Below are 17510 nucleotides of genomic sequence, written 5' to 3'. Positions count from 1 at the left end.
GGAAACTGAAGTAGAGACGAATTGCTTTGCAATAGAAGAAATGCTAGTTTGCATTGTATCGCAAAAATGCATTTTGACGTTTTGACACATTGATATCCTGTAATACTTTGTTCTATAATTAAAGCTTTGACAAATAATGATGTATGAATATATTATTCAGCATGTCGCAATAACATGACTGTAAACCACATAGGCAATTATCATGATCTTATTAATCTTGCGTGCAAGTCCAGATAATCTTTTAAAGATAGGCTTTTTTCTGAAGCAAATCTTGAAAAGAAGAGATGTGCACTTATATGTATAGACAATAGTCTTCAATTGTTAGAAAGACATAAAGCCGTGAAAGATGGTAGAAATATAAAAGAAGAAATTCTTTCCTAAAATCATCCATTCAATCATAGCTTTCTAATTAATTTAGACAACATAGGTTTATGCTGCACGAGTTCCACAATTACTGACGAAACTTGCTTTGTTTAAACACTGTGCTAATTTACGAAGTTTCAAAATGAAGTACTTTTAAAATGGCGAAAAAGTCGTTTAATTAAAATGAAATGAATATTTATGGCGGCTTATGCATCTTAAATTGGATTTTTTCAAGTCATATGTTCAAACTCTTCAAATGGCGGCGTCTACAAGCCGTAAGTTGCCTTTTTTTATTTATCTAGTTCACGCATTCGTTATCCAGATACATTTTCCTTGTTAAATATAGTTCCTTCGTCAAAACTAAAGATAAAAATAAGCCAATAAACTTTTTCATTATTATCTTTAACCACCAATACCACGTTAATCTAATTTTATCCATGCAGATAAGCGGTTTTCAGATTTCTTGACTAGCTACGAATTGACGAGGCTTCAACTGTCAAAAATACACGACCGTAGCCTAAAAAATCGCTATCGCCTTCAATTTACAGCTTTCAATAGGTAAGCAATAAAGAAATAAGTTAATCAAAGAATAAAATGAACTTAGAAAATGCTTCTTGTTTTTAAAGAAATTTTACTGCAGAATTATGGACTGTTCATAATTCAGTTTTAACACACGTCAAATTGAATGTTGTTAAAAAAGAAAAGAAAATCACACAAAATTTTCCTAAAAATCTTCTTTATGAAGGAAGATTGAAAGGTAAAACAAACTTAAACAAAGGGTATTGAAAAAGAATTTGTTAGATCACACAACTATTTTGCTCTTCCTGTAGACGACAAACTATCACATCTCTCAGGCTACGTTTTCCAACAGAAATTTATCGGTGAAATAAGAAGCAAAATATTTGGAGTGATGTACATTGAAGAGCTGTCTTCGAGTAACACCGAGGATAATATGGAAAACGTCAACAACAATGTTGTCATTTACAGGCTTCAAGATATGATCAATCAATGTCCTTCGTGCTCCTATAGAGTACTTCAATCACCCCAAGTTCATTACAGAAGGTTTTACAAGCGAAGGAATGACAATAAAGAGGCAAAGTATACTAGTTGTCCGATATATGTAGCAGCTGACAGCATGTTCTATAATCATATTGGAGGAAAAAGCGTTTCAAAGACTGTGGCAAAGATGGCCTACCACGTGACACAAGCCGATAAAATATTCCGACGTACAGTTTTCGATGGACAAAGCACGAGCGTTGGGATAGTCATCGCCTCGCTAACGGTGTATGAAGATAGCCAATCACATTGTACGACGTACATATAATAACCAATCATAGTGCGAATTATCTTTCCTTTTATAAAATCATTTTGCTTTCTAGTGAAAAAAGACAAAGATGAATATTTTAAGCAATGGAGTCGTATGAACCACGGTAACTATTGTCTCAGTATTTTATTCACATATAGCGACTTTTCCGGTGGAGTCCTGGGTCTGGCTTGGCAAGCTGAACCCAATACAATAGGTGGAATATGTGAAGGTTGGAATAAATATTACAAAATGTCCTTCAATACGGCCATGGTGACTTTTCTTAATTACGGAAAAGTGATTAATGATCGACTTGGAACTTTAACTGTTGCTCACGAGCTTGGTCATGCCTTTGGATCTAAGGTATAGGACATCTGTTGATGCAATGGGATCTTAATGGGATCTTTAACGAGAAATTTCATTGGACGATTTTAGCATGATCCAGAAGCGTGCCAACCGGGAGGAAATGAAGGAAATTACTTGATGTACGAGTACTCCAGTGATACAGCTCACCCAAACAATGACAAGTTTTCACCATGTAGTATAAGGGAAATGTCGAGAGTACTCGACGTCAGAAGCAAACATTGCTTCATTGGTAACGTAATTTTTGTCTCAGTTACAACTAGATTCAGAATAAAACAATCACATGATTTTGTTTCATAGATGGGGATTCCTACTGTGGTAATGGGATCATTGACGAAAACGAAGTATGTGACTGTGGAACTGTAGCCCAATGTCACAAACGGGATCCTTGTTGTGTTGCAAGAGACACGTCGCGTGGCATTCCTGGATGTTCTCTACAACCTTTCTCTCAATGCAGGTACACCATGGGTTTTGAAGGGATAACGAAGGATTCGCTAAAACATTTAATGTGAATAATTTAGTCAATCGACTGGACCATGTTGCAGTAATGAATGTCGGTTTGTCAATGAAACAGAGATGAAAGTTTGCCAAAAAGAGACAGAATGTTCTTATGTTTCACATTGTAAGAAAAATTCAAAACTTTTTATCCTTACTTATCCAGAGGACATCCATACTATCCCTACTTATCCAGCCATCCATCTTAAACCCAATTTGTTAAGGTGTCGATGGTTCATGTCCTGTACCTCGATTCAAATTAAACAAGACACTTTGCAACAATGGATCAAATGTGTGCGAAAACGGTCGATGTGAGGGATCAAGGTGTTCGTTGTTGGATCTTGAACAGTGTTTATGTAAAGAAACCAAAAATCTTTGTCAAGTTTGTTGTAACAAAACAAACGTGCGTCAAATTTCATTTTATATAAATCAAAAACGGACCAGAACTCACCACCAAATACTCACTCATTTTAGGGTGAATGTGTTCCTATAGCAACATTGATAGGTGAAATTATATGGCAAGCTCAAAACACATCATGTGGACAAGACAAATACTGTGATGATGATGGAAATTGTTTACAACCAAAACATCAATCTCGCCTGAAGGTTTCCTTTGATGACATAATCAATTTTCTTAAAAAGAACTGGTAATTATTCACAATGTGATGAAAAAGCAAATTAAATCAAAGGTCCATATAACTCCAGAGAGTAAGGATAGGATATAACCTCAGTTAAATATTTCTTCCTTTCAGGTACATATTTATCATCGTTGTTGTTATGGCAAAAATTGTCAAGATGGCACATTCCCGTTGGCGTCATATGAACCAAAGGTCACAAGATCGTGAAGATGAAAACAACGAATTAGAGATGAATGCGATGAGTTGAATTATAGTGAATATATTTTTATGAATAATTAAGATATAAAGAATGGAATAATTAGTGTCACTTCTTAGTAAAAATATTGCAACAATACGAAATAAAGTTTTATTCAACGATGTAAAAATATTCAACTTAATTCATTTACAATGCACAGAGAAACAAAACAAGCTAAATAAGATAAGTTTTTGGAATTAAAATGCTTAATTATGAAATTTTTGCAACACCAACTTCATTCTGTTAAGCATTTAGATTCGTCCTCCTTTGTCATCCTTTCTAAAGAAAGTAGTTTCAACCACGTACAGTTTACATTGTCAAACATAAAAATATATCTCCAAAGACATTTTCTTTTTATCAATGGTTCCGTGGTTGGTAAAAATAAGTTTATCGTCATTTCAGGTTTTGCAAAACCTGTTTACTGCTCAAGGTTGTTTCTCTCTTTTGATTGGTTAAAGTCCTTCATCACTGGCAAAATATGATAGGATAGCGTTCTTTAATGAACTAATTTATGCAGAAAACTAAGTCACCAGCATCGGTCACCAGTCGTGATGCGAAACAAACGATTTTTTAATTTAAATCCTCCAATCACTTTGCAGATTATCGCGTCCCTGGGATACATAGACGCACTTTTACTCATCAGGCTGCAGTTTTGAAAAAGTCCCTTGAGATAGAACACGCTCTTCCAAAAAGCCGATTTTAAAGGAAATGGAGAATATTCGAGGTGAATAAGTAAAAAGAAAAACAGAATTAAAAACAATTTACGAAAAACCAACAACCTTCTTCTACTGCACAGAAATAACAAAACATTCGTACACAGTTAAAAAACTTTCAAAGGGTTCGTATGAAATAGATTCAAGAAAATAATGCTCAAGAAATTCATTTCTTCATTTGCAGAACGATCCACGGCTTCAAAAACTAAAGAAGCAACAAAAACAAAAGAAGCTAAAGGTTTGTTGTACTTTGAGAGTCGCTTGCAATAAACAACTACACATCTTCGTGCGAGAAGTTTTCGCCTTTACTTTGCTCAGCTTGAGCTCATAAAAAATATTTGATAGAGAAACGTGGAACACAAAAATGTGTGGACAACGAAACCATATCATAAAGTATTACGATTAACTTTCGATATTTTCTTTCATGAATTCTCAACTTTCATTTCAAGAGAGCAGTTTACAAACCGCAGGGAAGTTTGTGATAGCAAATCAAGTTTGGCAAAAATCAACTGCAACCCGAACTAGTGACGTTGTCATTATCTTTCCACCAAATACTGAAGAGAAAATTGTGATGGGGCTATTGTCACGCATGCGTTCACGTATACCGGAAGTTGAAATCCACGTTCGAATGATGACCGATAAACAGGCATACGGGTTCTTTCTTACGTCATCCATCGAAGTGTTTCTGGAAAAAGCAGAAGAAATGGAGTTGAAAAAGAAACTTAAGAATGGGGGAATGGCCGAGTTTGAAGTGGAAAATAAAAATGAATTCCTGAACATCGATGATCCGGAATTATTCTTCACATCTGGAGACCGTCAGAGTATAATTATGGAATTTGTGAATAATATGAGAGCCATAGAAGGCGACGAGATAGCGGGGATAAAGTTTGTTCCTGGTCAAACCATTGGTAATAAAATAATGCCCTTAATCTTCCCTTAACTTTTAAAAATGTGCGTCCATAATTTTATATTTTATGATTTAGTTCCCAAGCTCTTGGTCGAGGAAGTGATTCAGCAAATCTTTCCTCTGCACGACAACGATGATTTAGTCAATCTTCGCAAGACTTGGGTTAAAGCTTTCTTTAAAGCACAACCTTTAGGTAAATCACATTGTGCAAAACTTACTTTAAAAGTCACGAGAAAAAATCGAAACCTTCACGTGATTGTAGATGATATTCGAGATTATTTTGGAGTAAAAATCGCCCTGTACTTTGGTTGGCTGGGAATGTATACGAAATGGTTGTTTGCGCCCGCGATCCTCGGTATCGTTATGTTTGTTTTGATGGATTTCGGAGAGGTCATAAGAGATTGGTGCATGTTTACATTCAGTATCTTCAACATTGTCTGGGCGACGCTCTACCTAGAGGCCTGGAAACGAAAATCTGCAGAGTTGGCATACAGATGGGGAACACTGGATATGCCGTCCGAGTACCTCAAGGATCCCAGGGTGCTCTTTGAGGTAATTATGGATCTATAAAATACCATAAAAATTTCTTCTTAGTAGACGTATGTTGTTGCTTCCTAGGGAGATTGGAAACCAAGTGCAATTACTGGGAGAATGGAACCAAAGTATCCTTCATGGAAACGCAATGTTTTTAGATATTGCGTCACGCTTCCCGTGATCCTCTTGTCATTGGTTGTCGTATTTATTGTAATGATCGTTGTATTTGAGTTTCAACGATGGGTTGATGGCATGGATAATCCACCAAAATGGCTCAAGTTCCTACCAAAGATAGCGTTAGCAGTTTCTATTGGAAAAATGGACGATATCTATAAAAGAATCGCATATAAACTGAACGACCAAGGTATGTAAACGAAAAAAAGACATCGACAAAGATAACTGAAGAATGTCTCCATCAATATGAAGTTACGCAAACAAAGAATGGACAGTACACCGTATCAAACTTTTATGTTTCAGAAAATTATCGTCTTGATCAAACGTATGAGAATCATCTCATTGTAAAGCTAGTTTCTGTAAGTATCAATGATAGATGGGAACAGCTAAAATCAATTACGTAGAAATAGTTAGGATCACAAAGAAATAATTAGGATCACAAAGGAACAATTAGGATCACTAAGAAACAGTTGGGATCATAAAGAAAGAGTTTGGACATAAGATCACGAAGGAAAAATAGGATCACGGAGAAAAAATTAGGGTCACAAAGGAATAGTAAGGATCACAAAAAGATCATCAAAGAATGGTTAGATAATATTGGCACAATTTCTTATTTTTCCTTGCAGTTCCAATTCTTCAATGCATATTTGTCTCTTTTCTACATCGCTTTCTCCCTCATGAACTTTAACAAACTTAAAGAAGTAAGTAAAAGCTTTGTTTCGAAAATTTGTGCCATTAAAATGTTTTCATGAGAACGGAAGGAAAATGAATTTCAGCAAAAAAGATTTCACATTGACCTTACAACATTTCTTACTTTGAAGCAACTAGGTGCTTTGTTAATTACAAAACAAGTGATCGGAAATGTGAAAGAGACACTTATACCATTCATAAAACAAAAAGTAAAGGAGTTTAAAGAGAACAGAAAAAGAAAAAGAAAGGCGAAGAAAAGACAGAAAAAGTGAAGAAAGGTAACGAAAATATTGACGAGGACGAAACAAATAATTTGGAGACAACTAAAACAAAACAACCTGAAATTGAGGCAGCCATGCCTGTTTATGAGGTTAGATTTATTTCCCCAGTACTGTAACTCAGTTTGAAAACGGTCCTCATTAACATGCTACATTTGATTTCATCAAAGGACACGTTTGAAGACTATTTGGAAATGTTCATCCAGTTTGGATACGTTGTTTTATTCTCCAGCGCCTTTCCACTTGCGGGCCTATGTGCACTTCTCAACAATGTCATAGAGATTCGTAGCGACGCGTTTAAACTTTGTACAAACCTACAAAGACCGTTTGGAGTACGCGTCGAAAATATTGGCACCTGGCAGGTATCAGGTTTAGTTATGACAGCGTGGAATGTGCTTCAAACTATGAAGTGTTGTGAAATAACAGTATTTTAACAAATATAACGTGCGTTTTCTCACCCATCACCAGCATTTATAACTGTATCACGTGGATTTTTTACACCCGTCACCAGCATTTATAACTGTATCACGTGGATTTTTACACCCGTCACCAGCATTTATAACTGTATCACGTGGATTTTCTCACACATCATCAGCATTTATAACTGTATCACGTGGATTTTTTTACCCCATCACTAGAATTTATAACTGTATCACGTGGATTTTCTACACCCGTCACCAGCATTTATAACTGTATCACGTGGATTTTTTTACCCCATCACTAGAATTTACAACTGTATCACGTGGATTTCTTACCCACATCACTAGAATTTACAGCTGTATCACGTGGGTTTCTTACCCACATCACCAGAATTTATAACTGTATCACGTGGATTTCTTACCCCCATCAACAGAATTTATCACTGAATCACGTGGATTTCTTACCCCTATCACCAGAATTTACAATTGTATCACGTGGGTTTCTTACCCACATCGCCAGAATTTATAACTATATCACTTGACTTTTTCACCAACATCACCACCAATTTATTTACTATCACAAAACGTATATTAAGGACGCAATGGAGTTAATGGGAGTGATTGCTGTTATTGTTAATCTTGCCTTGTTGGGAATTGGTGGATCATTAACCCGACTGTTTCCGGGAATGACGTCAGCACAGCGCATTTTACTGATTGTAGCAATGGAGGTACTGGTCAACATCCTTACTACAACCGTCTTCCATTATCACATATATGACATCCACATTAATCAAATCCATTGTTTTAGCACGTGGTACTGGCAATTAAGTTTGCAATATCCTACGCTATCCCTGATATCCCTGAATGGGTGGAGAACGAAATCGCTAAAGTGGAGTTTAGAAGACGGGAAGCTGAGAAAAATGAGAAAGCTTCCAAGGTCTGTTAATCTGTTTTTTCATCCGATCCGGGTACCGTGACTTTTCGTTTAACTAATTTTTATAATCTCTCTTTCCGTATTACATTATTTAGATGATGCAAAAATTCGTCAAAACAAAAGGCGAATCAAAAGTTTAATTAAATCAACATTAAAGCATCGACAGAAATCGCAACACGCTCACGATGAAAACTGGACATAGTCACAACCCTTGCTTTTGTTCGATGGTAAATTACCATCTGACAGTTTATTTTCAATGGTAGATTACCATCATTTTTGTCGTATTTCGTATTTTATTGCTCATTTGTGCATTGTGATTGTAAAAGTTTACGGCATTTAAACTTTTGCTGCGTAAACAAGAAATGAAAAAGAGGAAAATCTCTTGTGTCGCATTGCGTTTATATTAATTTGTTTAGTTTGCCTTTGATCGCAAATTATTTAGATTTAAATCACTATCCGACAGTTTTTACTGATGGTAAACTCTCATTAACCAGTTTTGGTTCAATGGTAAATTACCACGTGACACTTTTCACTCAATGGTAAATTACTATCAGATTGTCAACCGCAATGAGCATCATTGAAAAGCATTTTACCGTTGATTTTCATATTAGTTAAGTGTCAATAATCCATGACATTACGAAGATATGACTACAAAACGAACAAGTTTACCACTGCGTACCTCTCTCAGTTTGGAACAATGACGAAGTATGTTTAAGATCGCCATTCCAGTCTTGTCCATTTTAAAGTTTGTAAACTGTTTTAGATCTTTATCCACAAAGAAATAACATCCTTCAAGTAGAAAACAGAAGTTGAACAAGTATTTTGGATGAGGGGGTAGAGGGTAGAGGAAGAGTAAGGGTACAGGGGGAAAAATGTAAGGGTAGAGGAGAGGGTAAGAATGTAAGGGTAGAGGAGTTAAATTACATTTCAAAATTTCAAAATTAACAGGTTCAAGAAACGGCTATTTTCACAGAGTATTTTGTTTGTTAGTTCAGCATCAGTTTACTTCAATCATTAACTTTTAATCCATGCTCCATGAATTGTATTTTTCATTGTGTTTAAAGTTGTGTAAGGTTGTGATAGTTGATACAAATGTAGTTATGTACAGGGAAATTTTATTTGGATGATGAAGAAGGATGTTTTGAAGCTCTTAAAGTTGTATAAAGAGGACAGATAGTTACTTTAAAGGAAAGGTTACATTCAAGACTTTGTTCCTATTATAGTATAATGTACAATATGTCAAAATTCATGATTATTCATCAATCTAAAAAAATGCCATTAAGAAAATCTACCTTTTGTTTCTTCATTCTCCTGTTCCTTAAACTCCTAAGAAAATTATATTTTTATTCAAATACACCATATGCACAACAATTATTCACAAATCTAAACGTACTCTGTATTTCTTCATAATATCTTCGCCCATTCCTGCCCTCTTTGTAGCCAGGATTTTATATTTTGTCATTAAAACTTCATTCATTTGATCAATGGCTGAATTCACTTGTGCATATTTCATTCGACCTTTCAAATATCTAAGTGTGGATAGATTAAAAAATCATTAAATAATTCAGCGAGAGAGATTTAGTGCTGATGAAATATCTTCACTTGCCTTGGTGCATTTTCAAACTCTTCCATAGTAAGATAACCAATTTTATGATAGTTAACAACTGTTTTGCTTGATTTGACATCTTGTTTTTTAATCTCGTTTTCTTTGCATTTATCTCTTTCACATAAAACTGGTTGACTTATCGGCACATTCAGCCTGTCATAAGTTGGCAAATAACAGTAAAAGATATTGCATTTGTTCAAAATTAATTGCCAGATATCATTGCTAGATAGCATTTGAGTTTCAAAAAACCTTAGTACTGTTGTAAAAGTATTTTGAATTTCATATTGAGCAGCTTTAACTTGATTATAGCTAGATCTGTCACAATGAGATTATGCCTATATGTGGAAGGACTGTTTAAGGAAAAAGTGAAGGAGTATACCCCCCCCCCTGGTAGACCTTCCTGTTCCCACAAGTAAGCAAAATTCAATATTTGCCAATGAAGAGGCAAATATGCAGTATCTAAATGACCATACCTTGCGCCAGGGAGATATTTCGGCATATTCGATGCAATGTATTCTCCTCTTTCTTTAAAGGATTGAAGGACCTTTTTCAAATTTTCCGCCTCTTTAAAAAGCGTCTTTGCATTTTTTATGTCATTTTTAAAAGCATTTATCATATCTTCAAGTTCAGTTAGCTCTTGATGGAGTACTTTCAATACCTCCATGGAATTTTCATCCTCCTCTAGACAAAAAAAATATGAAAGAATGGTCTATTGCAGATAGTTACTGAATGTCGTGTACAAAAAAGACAAAACTCTTAACAAATGCGTACTAGGCAGTTTATGAAAGCTACCTACAAAATAAAAATTCTTACCAATTCCTTTAAGCTCTATAATCTGTAAAACTTTAGCACATTTTGCTTCAAAATAAAGTCGAAGATCTTCGATTGATGCTACAGCAGTCGCCATTTTTAAACTTCCCGCCTAAAATTAATTAATCGACTTATCAACCCCCTGGTAAATACACGTAACACGCCCTCCTAACTCCCCCCGGTAACGATAGCTGTAATACTAAGAGCCCTATCTATCCCTTACAAAATTTATTTAATCTCAAAGTAGCTTATTGTGAAAATTTTATGGATAATTGAATATGTTCAATGGCAATACAGTTGTTGATACTCACTGTGAAAATATTTGTGAAATAACTGTTTCATTTGACCTTTGCTTTCTGTAACAATTGTCTAAAATCTTTCTTCATGAATACTTTTTTAATATTGCTTTAATTTTTCTTCAAGATGGGGTTATCCATATCAAAACAAATATTTAATTCAAGGTCTGACAAAATATTGCTAAAATAAATTGAAGATTAACAGTAAAGAATCGTTTGTTCGTCCAAATTTTCCCCTTAACGTGGGCGTGATTTAAATGTTAATGAAACATGTCAATGACAAAAATATGTTTTAACGAGAAGTATATGATAAAACAAATACACTGCAAAGTTTTATAATTAAAATAATAAAGTATCTCTCGGTCATAAAATCTTAAAAATATCAAATCAGAAACACCGACTTCGCTTCCAAAATCATTATTCGTAGCTTTCGATTGACGTGAGTCGCTCGTGTTGGGTATGTAAAATACTGGTTGGGATGGAAACCTACGAAATGGAGGTGACTTTGAAAGAGTTGACTTTGGAAGGCTAGCAGTAGGTTGTGGTGGAGTATTTTGAGAATAAATGTTTTTATTCTTTAAATGTATTTTCTCGTGTGGCTCAGTTTTTGATGGAAAAGGCAAACTGAGTGAATAAGGACGCTCAATCAAAGATGGATGGTCTTTCCTTTTATCACATAAACCATCTTCCGTTCCTGTTGAACACGACAAGTTCCCTTTACTTTCGCCCGGATATAGATAATGTTCATTTTGGGCATGTCTGATACACGTAGCAGCGAATTCGGTGACATCTTCATCGTTGAAATGAAGTTTCAAATCTAAAACGTCACCCTCTGATTGGATTCGCCTTAATGGTAGCTGTTTCAACGATGAAATGGAATTGGAGGTATTCGATTCATCATTGACAGCGTTTAAGCCTTTGTTGACATAGTTCGATGATGTATTAATTGTTAGATTGACTCTGCTTTTTGAAGTAGAATCAACGACATCGGGTCTGCCATCTAAACTAAAGTTTTTTTCCTTTTTATCAAAGGAAATAGGACGATTTTCAGTGTCATTAATACTTTCACTATTGGCTGTTGTCCCAGTATCGTTAAAACATTGTACATTCTTGTTGTTAGGATGATTGTTTGCAATTTCCTGTGAGCGATTTTGTTCAGGAAGTGTTTTCTTAGTCAAATCTTTCTTGTTTTGATTATTTGTGGTTAACGAGACCCCCTCGCTACTGATTTTCCCGGTGACATGAATACATGTGGCATTTTCCTTGACAATTAAATTATTCGTGACACAATTGTCGACGAGTTCCTTCAAGGCTTGCTCCAATTCTTCAAAGGATCTTGATTGACTCGATCTCCTAGCAAACATCTCTCGACGATCATTTATTTCGCTGCTAAGTTTTCTCTGTTTTCTGGACTTAACGTTGCGGACCTTTTCACCTTTTTCCTTCTCCATTTGAACTTTGCTCGTTGTCTTTTGCATCCACTGATTAAGTCTGGCATTTATTTGTTCAGAAAACGAGACCTTTCCATCATTCAAAGACATTTTTTAACAGAAAAACTTCCAGACAAAAGGATTTAACAACCTCAGGTTAATTTGACTAGGAAGACTGTAGACACAGGAGAATCGAGAGCAAAAAGTCACTCAAAAATGATATAATGCAATGCTGTTGAATAAAATACCAAAAGCTTCAGCCCAAGTACTCTGATTATGCCTTTATATGAAGACAATAAAAATATCACAACTGTTGTCTTCAAACTTTTCTATCATTGACAGCTACCTTCACTCACAAGTCTCCAGTATTTGTTGAATGCTACAAGCCTAAACAGCTAAGTGATAATATAGTCCAAAGTATTATAGAGCTTCCGTACACAGTACCTTAATTGCTGTTTTTTTATTGGCTGATTTCCCATCTCTATGTATCAAAGTATCAATGGTCGAGCGGTTGTCAAGTTCTATAAGAAAAAGTTTTGTACATTCAACTATTCGGTCAATTTTGTTTTTCTGGCACTAAACTTGTACATCAACAGTTTAAAACATTCGGTGGCGCAGCTAGGAAAGGTCAAAATATGTTATAGAAGCTCAATTGAAATTCAAATGCTGTTGGTTAAAAATTTCTCCAGAATATTTAAGACAAAAATAATGTATTTTGACCGCCACTGAATACATTAAAATACCTTCATCTCAATTTACTTATTTATTCCGACAAAAGCAAATTAAGTAGTGTTATAATAACTACCCCCCATATTACACTTGCTCGAAAATACATTTGCAACTATTATTTTACCAAGGAGACAGGATAGATAGGAATTTAAAATTTTTTATATAAACACATACATGCTTGCTAGAAATAAGACATACAAACGACGAGCCACGCGATGCAAAGTTTACTGGGATCGCATATCACGTTCATTACTTTATTTGGTTTACATGTCTTGGGCAATCTTCCGCCAAAACTTGATGCCAGCAATTAAATTAGTCCCAGTCTTTCCATGCACGGCCAGAACGTGTCTTTACCTTCAGGCAGGCGTATTTAGATGTAAAATTTGGTGGCTTGTGAGAAAAATTATATGTATCTAAGTAGCCTACCATATGTAAGCAATGTAAACAACATGTTTGAACTTGTTTGAGTAACAATCCCCCCCCCGGAATCTATCAACGACTGTATTGGATAAATTATTTCTCATGGATGAGGTAATCCAAGGTGGCTAACCAAGAGAGTCACTGCAACATTGAAACAAAGTATATTCCTCGTGACAGAACCTTGATAAAACTCACTAAACTGATGTATGATATAAAAGTATGAGAAAGGATGTTTAGATGAAGATAAAGCTTAAGAAAAAGAATTGTTTTCATAACAAAGATAATACGGTAGGTACCTGATTTTCTTTCTCATACAATGCCACCTGCAAGCCAAAGAGCAATAAAAGTCTTTGCTTGTGAAAAAAATTATTACATCAATCATAAAGATTATCAAAGTTATATTTCAATTAGGTTCTTCACAATTGCTGACGTTTTTGTCGTTCTTTCAAGTATTTTTAAGGTGTTAACGAAACAAGAGCAATAAAAGAAAAGTCTAAATCATGATGTAGTCTCGATATACGTTTCTTGTATAAAACAAAGCATTACAACAAAAACCAAAAAAGTTTCCGTTAAAAAGACGACTTCAGTAATAAAAATATCAAAATCAGCGTCACTTTACTCGCGCAAAGAACAAGACATAAGTCGAATTTTTGCATTAATCAAAAATAAAAGTTCTTTCATAGAAAACTTAACTACCGTCACGACGAGCTTACTACGTGTTATTCGTCACACTTGGTGGAACAAAGAAAATGTTACTTTTTGAAATACTTTCGTTGGATCAATCATCAAAGTATTTTTACCAATAATCGCGTGACAGAACTATAGCAGAAATTGCACAATAGCATGTTAACATAATGATGAAATAAAATAATGTCCTATCGGCCTCAAACGGTGAATTGCTGAAGAGAAAATTTATGCACAACTATAATTATTAAATAGCAAGTGTAATACATATTTATTTCTACTTCCGTAGAGCAACTATGATATTGATGTGAAGGTATGGAAATGAGCACTGATAACGTTATGACACGGGTTGTTCGAAAAGGAAAATTGGACACTTCTGCTTATTATTTACGGTATTTTGTCTTATCTGTGTGGTTAAAAATGTAATAGTTAAACAAGCAGCTGACGACGGAGACTTCAAGGAAAAGAATCGCCAATATGTACACATCGGTATGAGCTTACATTAATACAATTATGGCTTATTATTATCGAATGATTGCCTATGAATATGAAACATAAGATTGATACAATTTTGCTTCATTGTTATCCAATCATTGCGAATAAAGTTAAGTGATTAGATGAATTTTCATAAGGACGCGATGTTTGATAGCGAGAAGTTGTATATGACAACGTCAGCTACGGTCTACCGAGCTCAACAAATATAATTGGATTTGTTTTATCAAACTTGATGATACATCAATAATCGGAGACTATTTTCAATGTGCTAAAATAAAACTATTGTGAAAGCTATGGATGCTTTTCAAAAACATCCATAAGACAACAAATTCATGCGCCAATTTCATGTTGTTTTTCGTTTCTAATTATAGGTCATTTCAGTTCTCGCCGCATGCTTACGGAGTCAAATAACGAGTCATGTGTCCAGCCTGCAATACTGGAATTCCCCCGTGATTTATTGAACAATAATCAAAGGTTGCATGGAGGGCTAATACTTCATTTTATAGGAGCACTTTACATGTTTTGTGCAATAACGATAATCTGCGATGATTATTTCGTACCTGTACTTGATGTAATCTGTGACCGTTGCAACCTGCAGAGCGATGTCGCTGGGGCAACATTCATGGCTTTAGGAAGTTCTGCCCCAGAACTCTTTGCTTCAGTTATAGGTACGTAGTGGTAGGTGATTTACTGTGATCTATTAAGGACAAACAAGGCTGTGGTTAAATACATATTCACAGGAAATTAACACTCAAGTGTCGGCATTGATGTCATTTGTGAGATGATGATCTTACACCTAACCGAGTTGAATATTCAATTGCCTTTTTTCCTCTTTTCAGGCGTATTTGTAACAAAAGGTGACATAGGAACAGGAACTATACTTGGCTCGGCTGTCTTTAATGTTTTATTCGTTATTGGAGTTTGCGCGCTGTTTTCTGGTCACGTGAGTTTCAATGATAAAATAACAGGGATTTCCGGGATACATTTCACAAAATTTTTCTTATCTTTAGGTTCTCAAGTTATCTTGGTGGCCGATTGTTCGAGATCTAATGTCATACCTTGTTGCGTTGATAGCATTAGTGCTGGTGATTATGGATGATGTTGTTCAATGGTAGGTCCTCCGAAATAATCATTGTTTTACCTGTGAAGAGAAGAATCTTCAACTAAGGATTAACACGATCTATTCACAGATACTCCTGACTAAATATTTTCATTCTTTTTTAAGGTATGAATCTTTGGTGATGATGTGTAGTTATTCCTTTTATTTAATTCTTATGTACTTTAATCCTCGCATTGAGAAATTTCTCTATCGTATAACAAAGACGACCAAGGAACCTATGCAATCCTCGACGTTCAACGAATATACCATTGTGTCCCCAAGAGAACCCGAGCTATTAAGCTCGTCGGAGCTGCTTCACCATACTAAAGAAAATGAAAACGACGAGTTAAAGTCGGTGTTAATGAATGATGTTAATGAAATGAGTGAGAGCAGCAAGTTAATTACTGAACAAGATGAAGATGAGGGAATAAGGCAAGATGCATCCAGTAATATAAGCTCACCGGACAAAGGTTAGTGATTCAGATGACATGCAAGTCATCCGCTGGCTCTAACGATCACGGTTTCTTTAAGGTAGGGGATCTCGTCTTTCGGAGATGGACGCGGTTGTGCCCAATCCATTTCACCCACCAAAAGGCAAGTTTCAGAAGTTGTGTTGGTCTTTATCATTGCCATTAAACGTGTGTTTTTACTACACCATACCGGATGTACGTCGTCAAAGCCGTAGGATATGGTATCCACTATCTTTTGTTGTGTGTATATTCTGGATTGCTGTGACGTCATATGGTCTTGTTTGGATGGTAACCGTTATTGGTTACACCCTGGGACTTCCCGATACCGTAATGGGTTTAACATTGGTTGCGTTCGGTAGCAGTGTTCCCGATTGCATCTCTAGTTTAATCGTGGCTAAAAAAGGTCTGTGTTCTTCTCTTGATGACAAACAATAGTTATGACGTATGTAGTTGTGACGTACGTATTTGCGACGTAATCATAATATTTTGTTTTAAGGTGATGGTGACATGGCCTGCAGTCACACTGTTGGAAGTAACGTTTTTGACATCTTATTGTGTCTTGGTATACCTTGGACCATAAAGACTTTGTTGACTGGATCGAAATCATCGATAGATCTCAACAGTCATGGTCTGTTTATAAGTAGTTTCTTTATAATGGCTTCCATTTTACTTACATTTCTCATGATGCACTATTACGAATGGACTTTGACAAGAACTGTAGGTGTTACTTACATTATTGTCTATGTCATCTTTATCTCCATCGCCTGCATCATCGAGCTTAACGTGTTCGGTCAATTCAATCCACCGATGTGTGAACTAAGCCCCAGTTATTAGGGTTTTTTCATGTCCATTGATGTTCATCAACGTCCATCGATGTTCATCAATGTCCATCAATGTCCACCAACGTCCATCGATATCCATCAATGTCACCCTTTATGTACCAATTTCATTGCCAAACAAATTAGTCAATAAACAAGATCGGGGCTTCTCTACATGAATTGATGTTTTTTATACGGCCAACAAGGGTTATTTTGTATTTTGAACAGAATTTCTGGAAAAATTCTTTGAAAAGTAAGCTATGAATAACACGTTAACTAGTTAAGATGTAATCATACTTTCGCGAAACTATTTTAAAGCTTTTCCTTCCTTAAAAATTCGCTCATAGTGAAAAAATACAAGTCTGAAAAATATGAATATCATTGAAGTTTACGTATAATTTCCTTGTTGGAAAAATACTATATTTCATCCTCCTAAATAAATCTTTTGTCATTCTAAGAAAACATTTCACACCCCGATTTCTAGCAAAAAATCTGAAGTGAATAATTTTTAAAGGCAATGTTTCATCTCTCTATACTACCTTCGGTACTCTCCCCACCACCCTAAGTAATTACTACTATAATTTGTCCTATGTCCCATCCTGAATAA

The 17510-nt window shown here is 35.3% G+C and overlaps 5 protein-coding genes across 9 annotated transcripts; 4 read left to right on the top strand and 1 right to left on the bottom strand.

The window, feature by feature from the left end:
* The first annotated feature begins 1207 nt into the window (after positions 1-1207).
* On the top strand, positions 1208-3527 carry LOC124447186 (disintegrin and metalloproteinase domain-containing protein 10-like). The gene is made up of 8 exons (XM_046998082.1): positions 1208-1670; positions 1743-2029; positions 2102-2261; positions 2330-2486; positions 2551-2651; positions 2749-2927; positions 2999-3171; positions 3277-3527. Exons 1-8 carry the CDS (start codon positions 1274-1276, stop codon positions 3407-3409), a joined length of 1587 nt encoding a protein of 528 aa, XP_046854038.1. The 5' UTR covers positions 1208-1273; the 3' UTR covers positions 3410-3527.
* LOC124447213 (spindle and kinetochore-associated protein 1-like) lies at positions 3486-16899 on the bottom strand. 5 transcript variants are annotated; one of them, XM_046998128.1, is made up of 11 exons: positions 16818-16899; positions 15575-15657; positions 15077-15213; positions 12633-12709; positions 10466-10574; positions 10126-10333; positions 9653-9805; positions 9440-9575; positions 9339-9372; positions 8726-8835; positions 3486-3676 (listed from the first exon to the last, which is right to left on the bottom strand). In XM_046998128.1, exons 3-11 carry the CDS (start codon positions 15138-15140, stop codon positions 3668-3670), a joined length of 900 nt encoding a protein of 299 aa, XP_046854084.1. In that variant the 5' UTR covers positions 15141-15213; positions 15575-15657; positions 16818-16899; the 3' UTR covers positions 3486-3667. The 5 variants fall into 5 exon arrangements, with proteins under 5 accessions (XP_046854084.1, XP_046854079.1, XP_046854092.1 ...); XM_046998123.1 differs by lacking the exon at positions 3486-3676 and having other exon boundaries at positions 8154-8835; XM_046998136.1 differs by lacking the exons at positions 3486-3676; positions 12633-12709; positions 15077-15213; positions 15575-15657; positions 16818-16899 and adding an exon at positions 10774-11016 and having other exon boundaries at positions 8154-8835.
* LOC124447176 (anoctamin-8-like) lies at positions 3897-8424 on the top strand. The gene is given in 14 exon segments (XM_046998070.1): positions 3897-4121; positions 4295-4348; positions 4560-5018; positions 5094-5210; positions 5280-5569; positions 5636-5915; positions 6029-6084; positions 6352-6426; positions 6547-6645; positions 6648-6785; positions 6864-7055; positions 7709-7840; positions 7921-8049; positions 8142-8424. Coding segments are annotated over 14 exon segments (2082 nt in total). The 5' UTR covers positions 3897-4105; the 3' UTR covers positions 8187-8424.
* On the top strand, positions 15139-16090 carry LOC124433385 (sodium/potassium/calcium exchanger 2-like). The gene is made up of 4 exons (XM_046983145.1): positions 15139-15184; positions 15356-15459; positions 15527-15627; positions 15742-16090. The coding sequence occupies exons 1-4, from the start codon at positions 15139-15141 to the stop codon at positions 16088-16090; spliced, it is 600 nt and encodes a 199-aa protein (XP_046839101.1).
* Positions 16120-17077, top strand: LOC124447343 (sodium/potassium/calcium exchanger 3-like). The gene is made up of 2 exons (XM_046998256.1): positions 16120-16488; positions 16582-17077. The coding sequence occupies exons 1-2, from the start codon at positions 16170-16172 to the stop codon at positions 16917-16919; spliced, it is 657 nt and encodes a 218-aa protein (XP_046854212.1). The 5' UTR covers positions 16120-16169; the 3' UTR covers positions 16920-17077.
* Positions 17078-17510: the final 433 nt, after the last annotated feature.

Source organism: Xenia sp. Carnegie-2017, unplaced genomic scaffold, assembly GCF_021976095.1.
Source record: "Xenia sp. Carnegie-2017 unplaced genomic scaffold, XeniaSp_v1 HiC_scaffold_13, whole genome shotgun sequence".
NCBI lineage: Eukaryota > Metazoa > Cnidaria > Anthozoa > Malacalcyonacea > Xeniidae > Xenia > Xenia sp. Carnegie-2017.
Note: the sequence above shows the minus strand (reverse complement) of the source record. Positions and strands in the feature narration are given on the sequence as shown.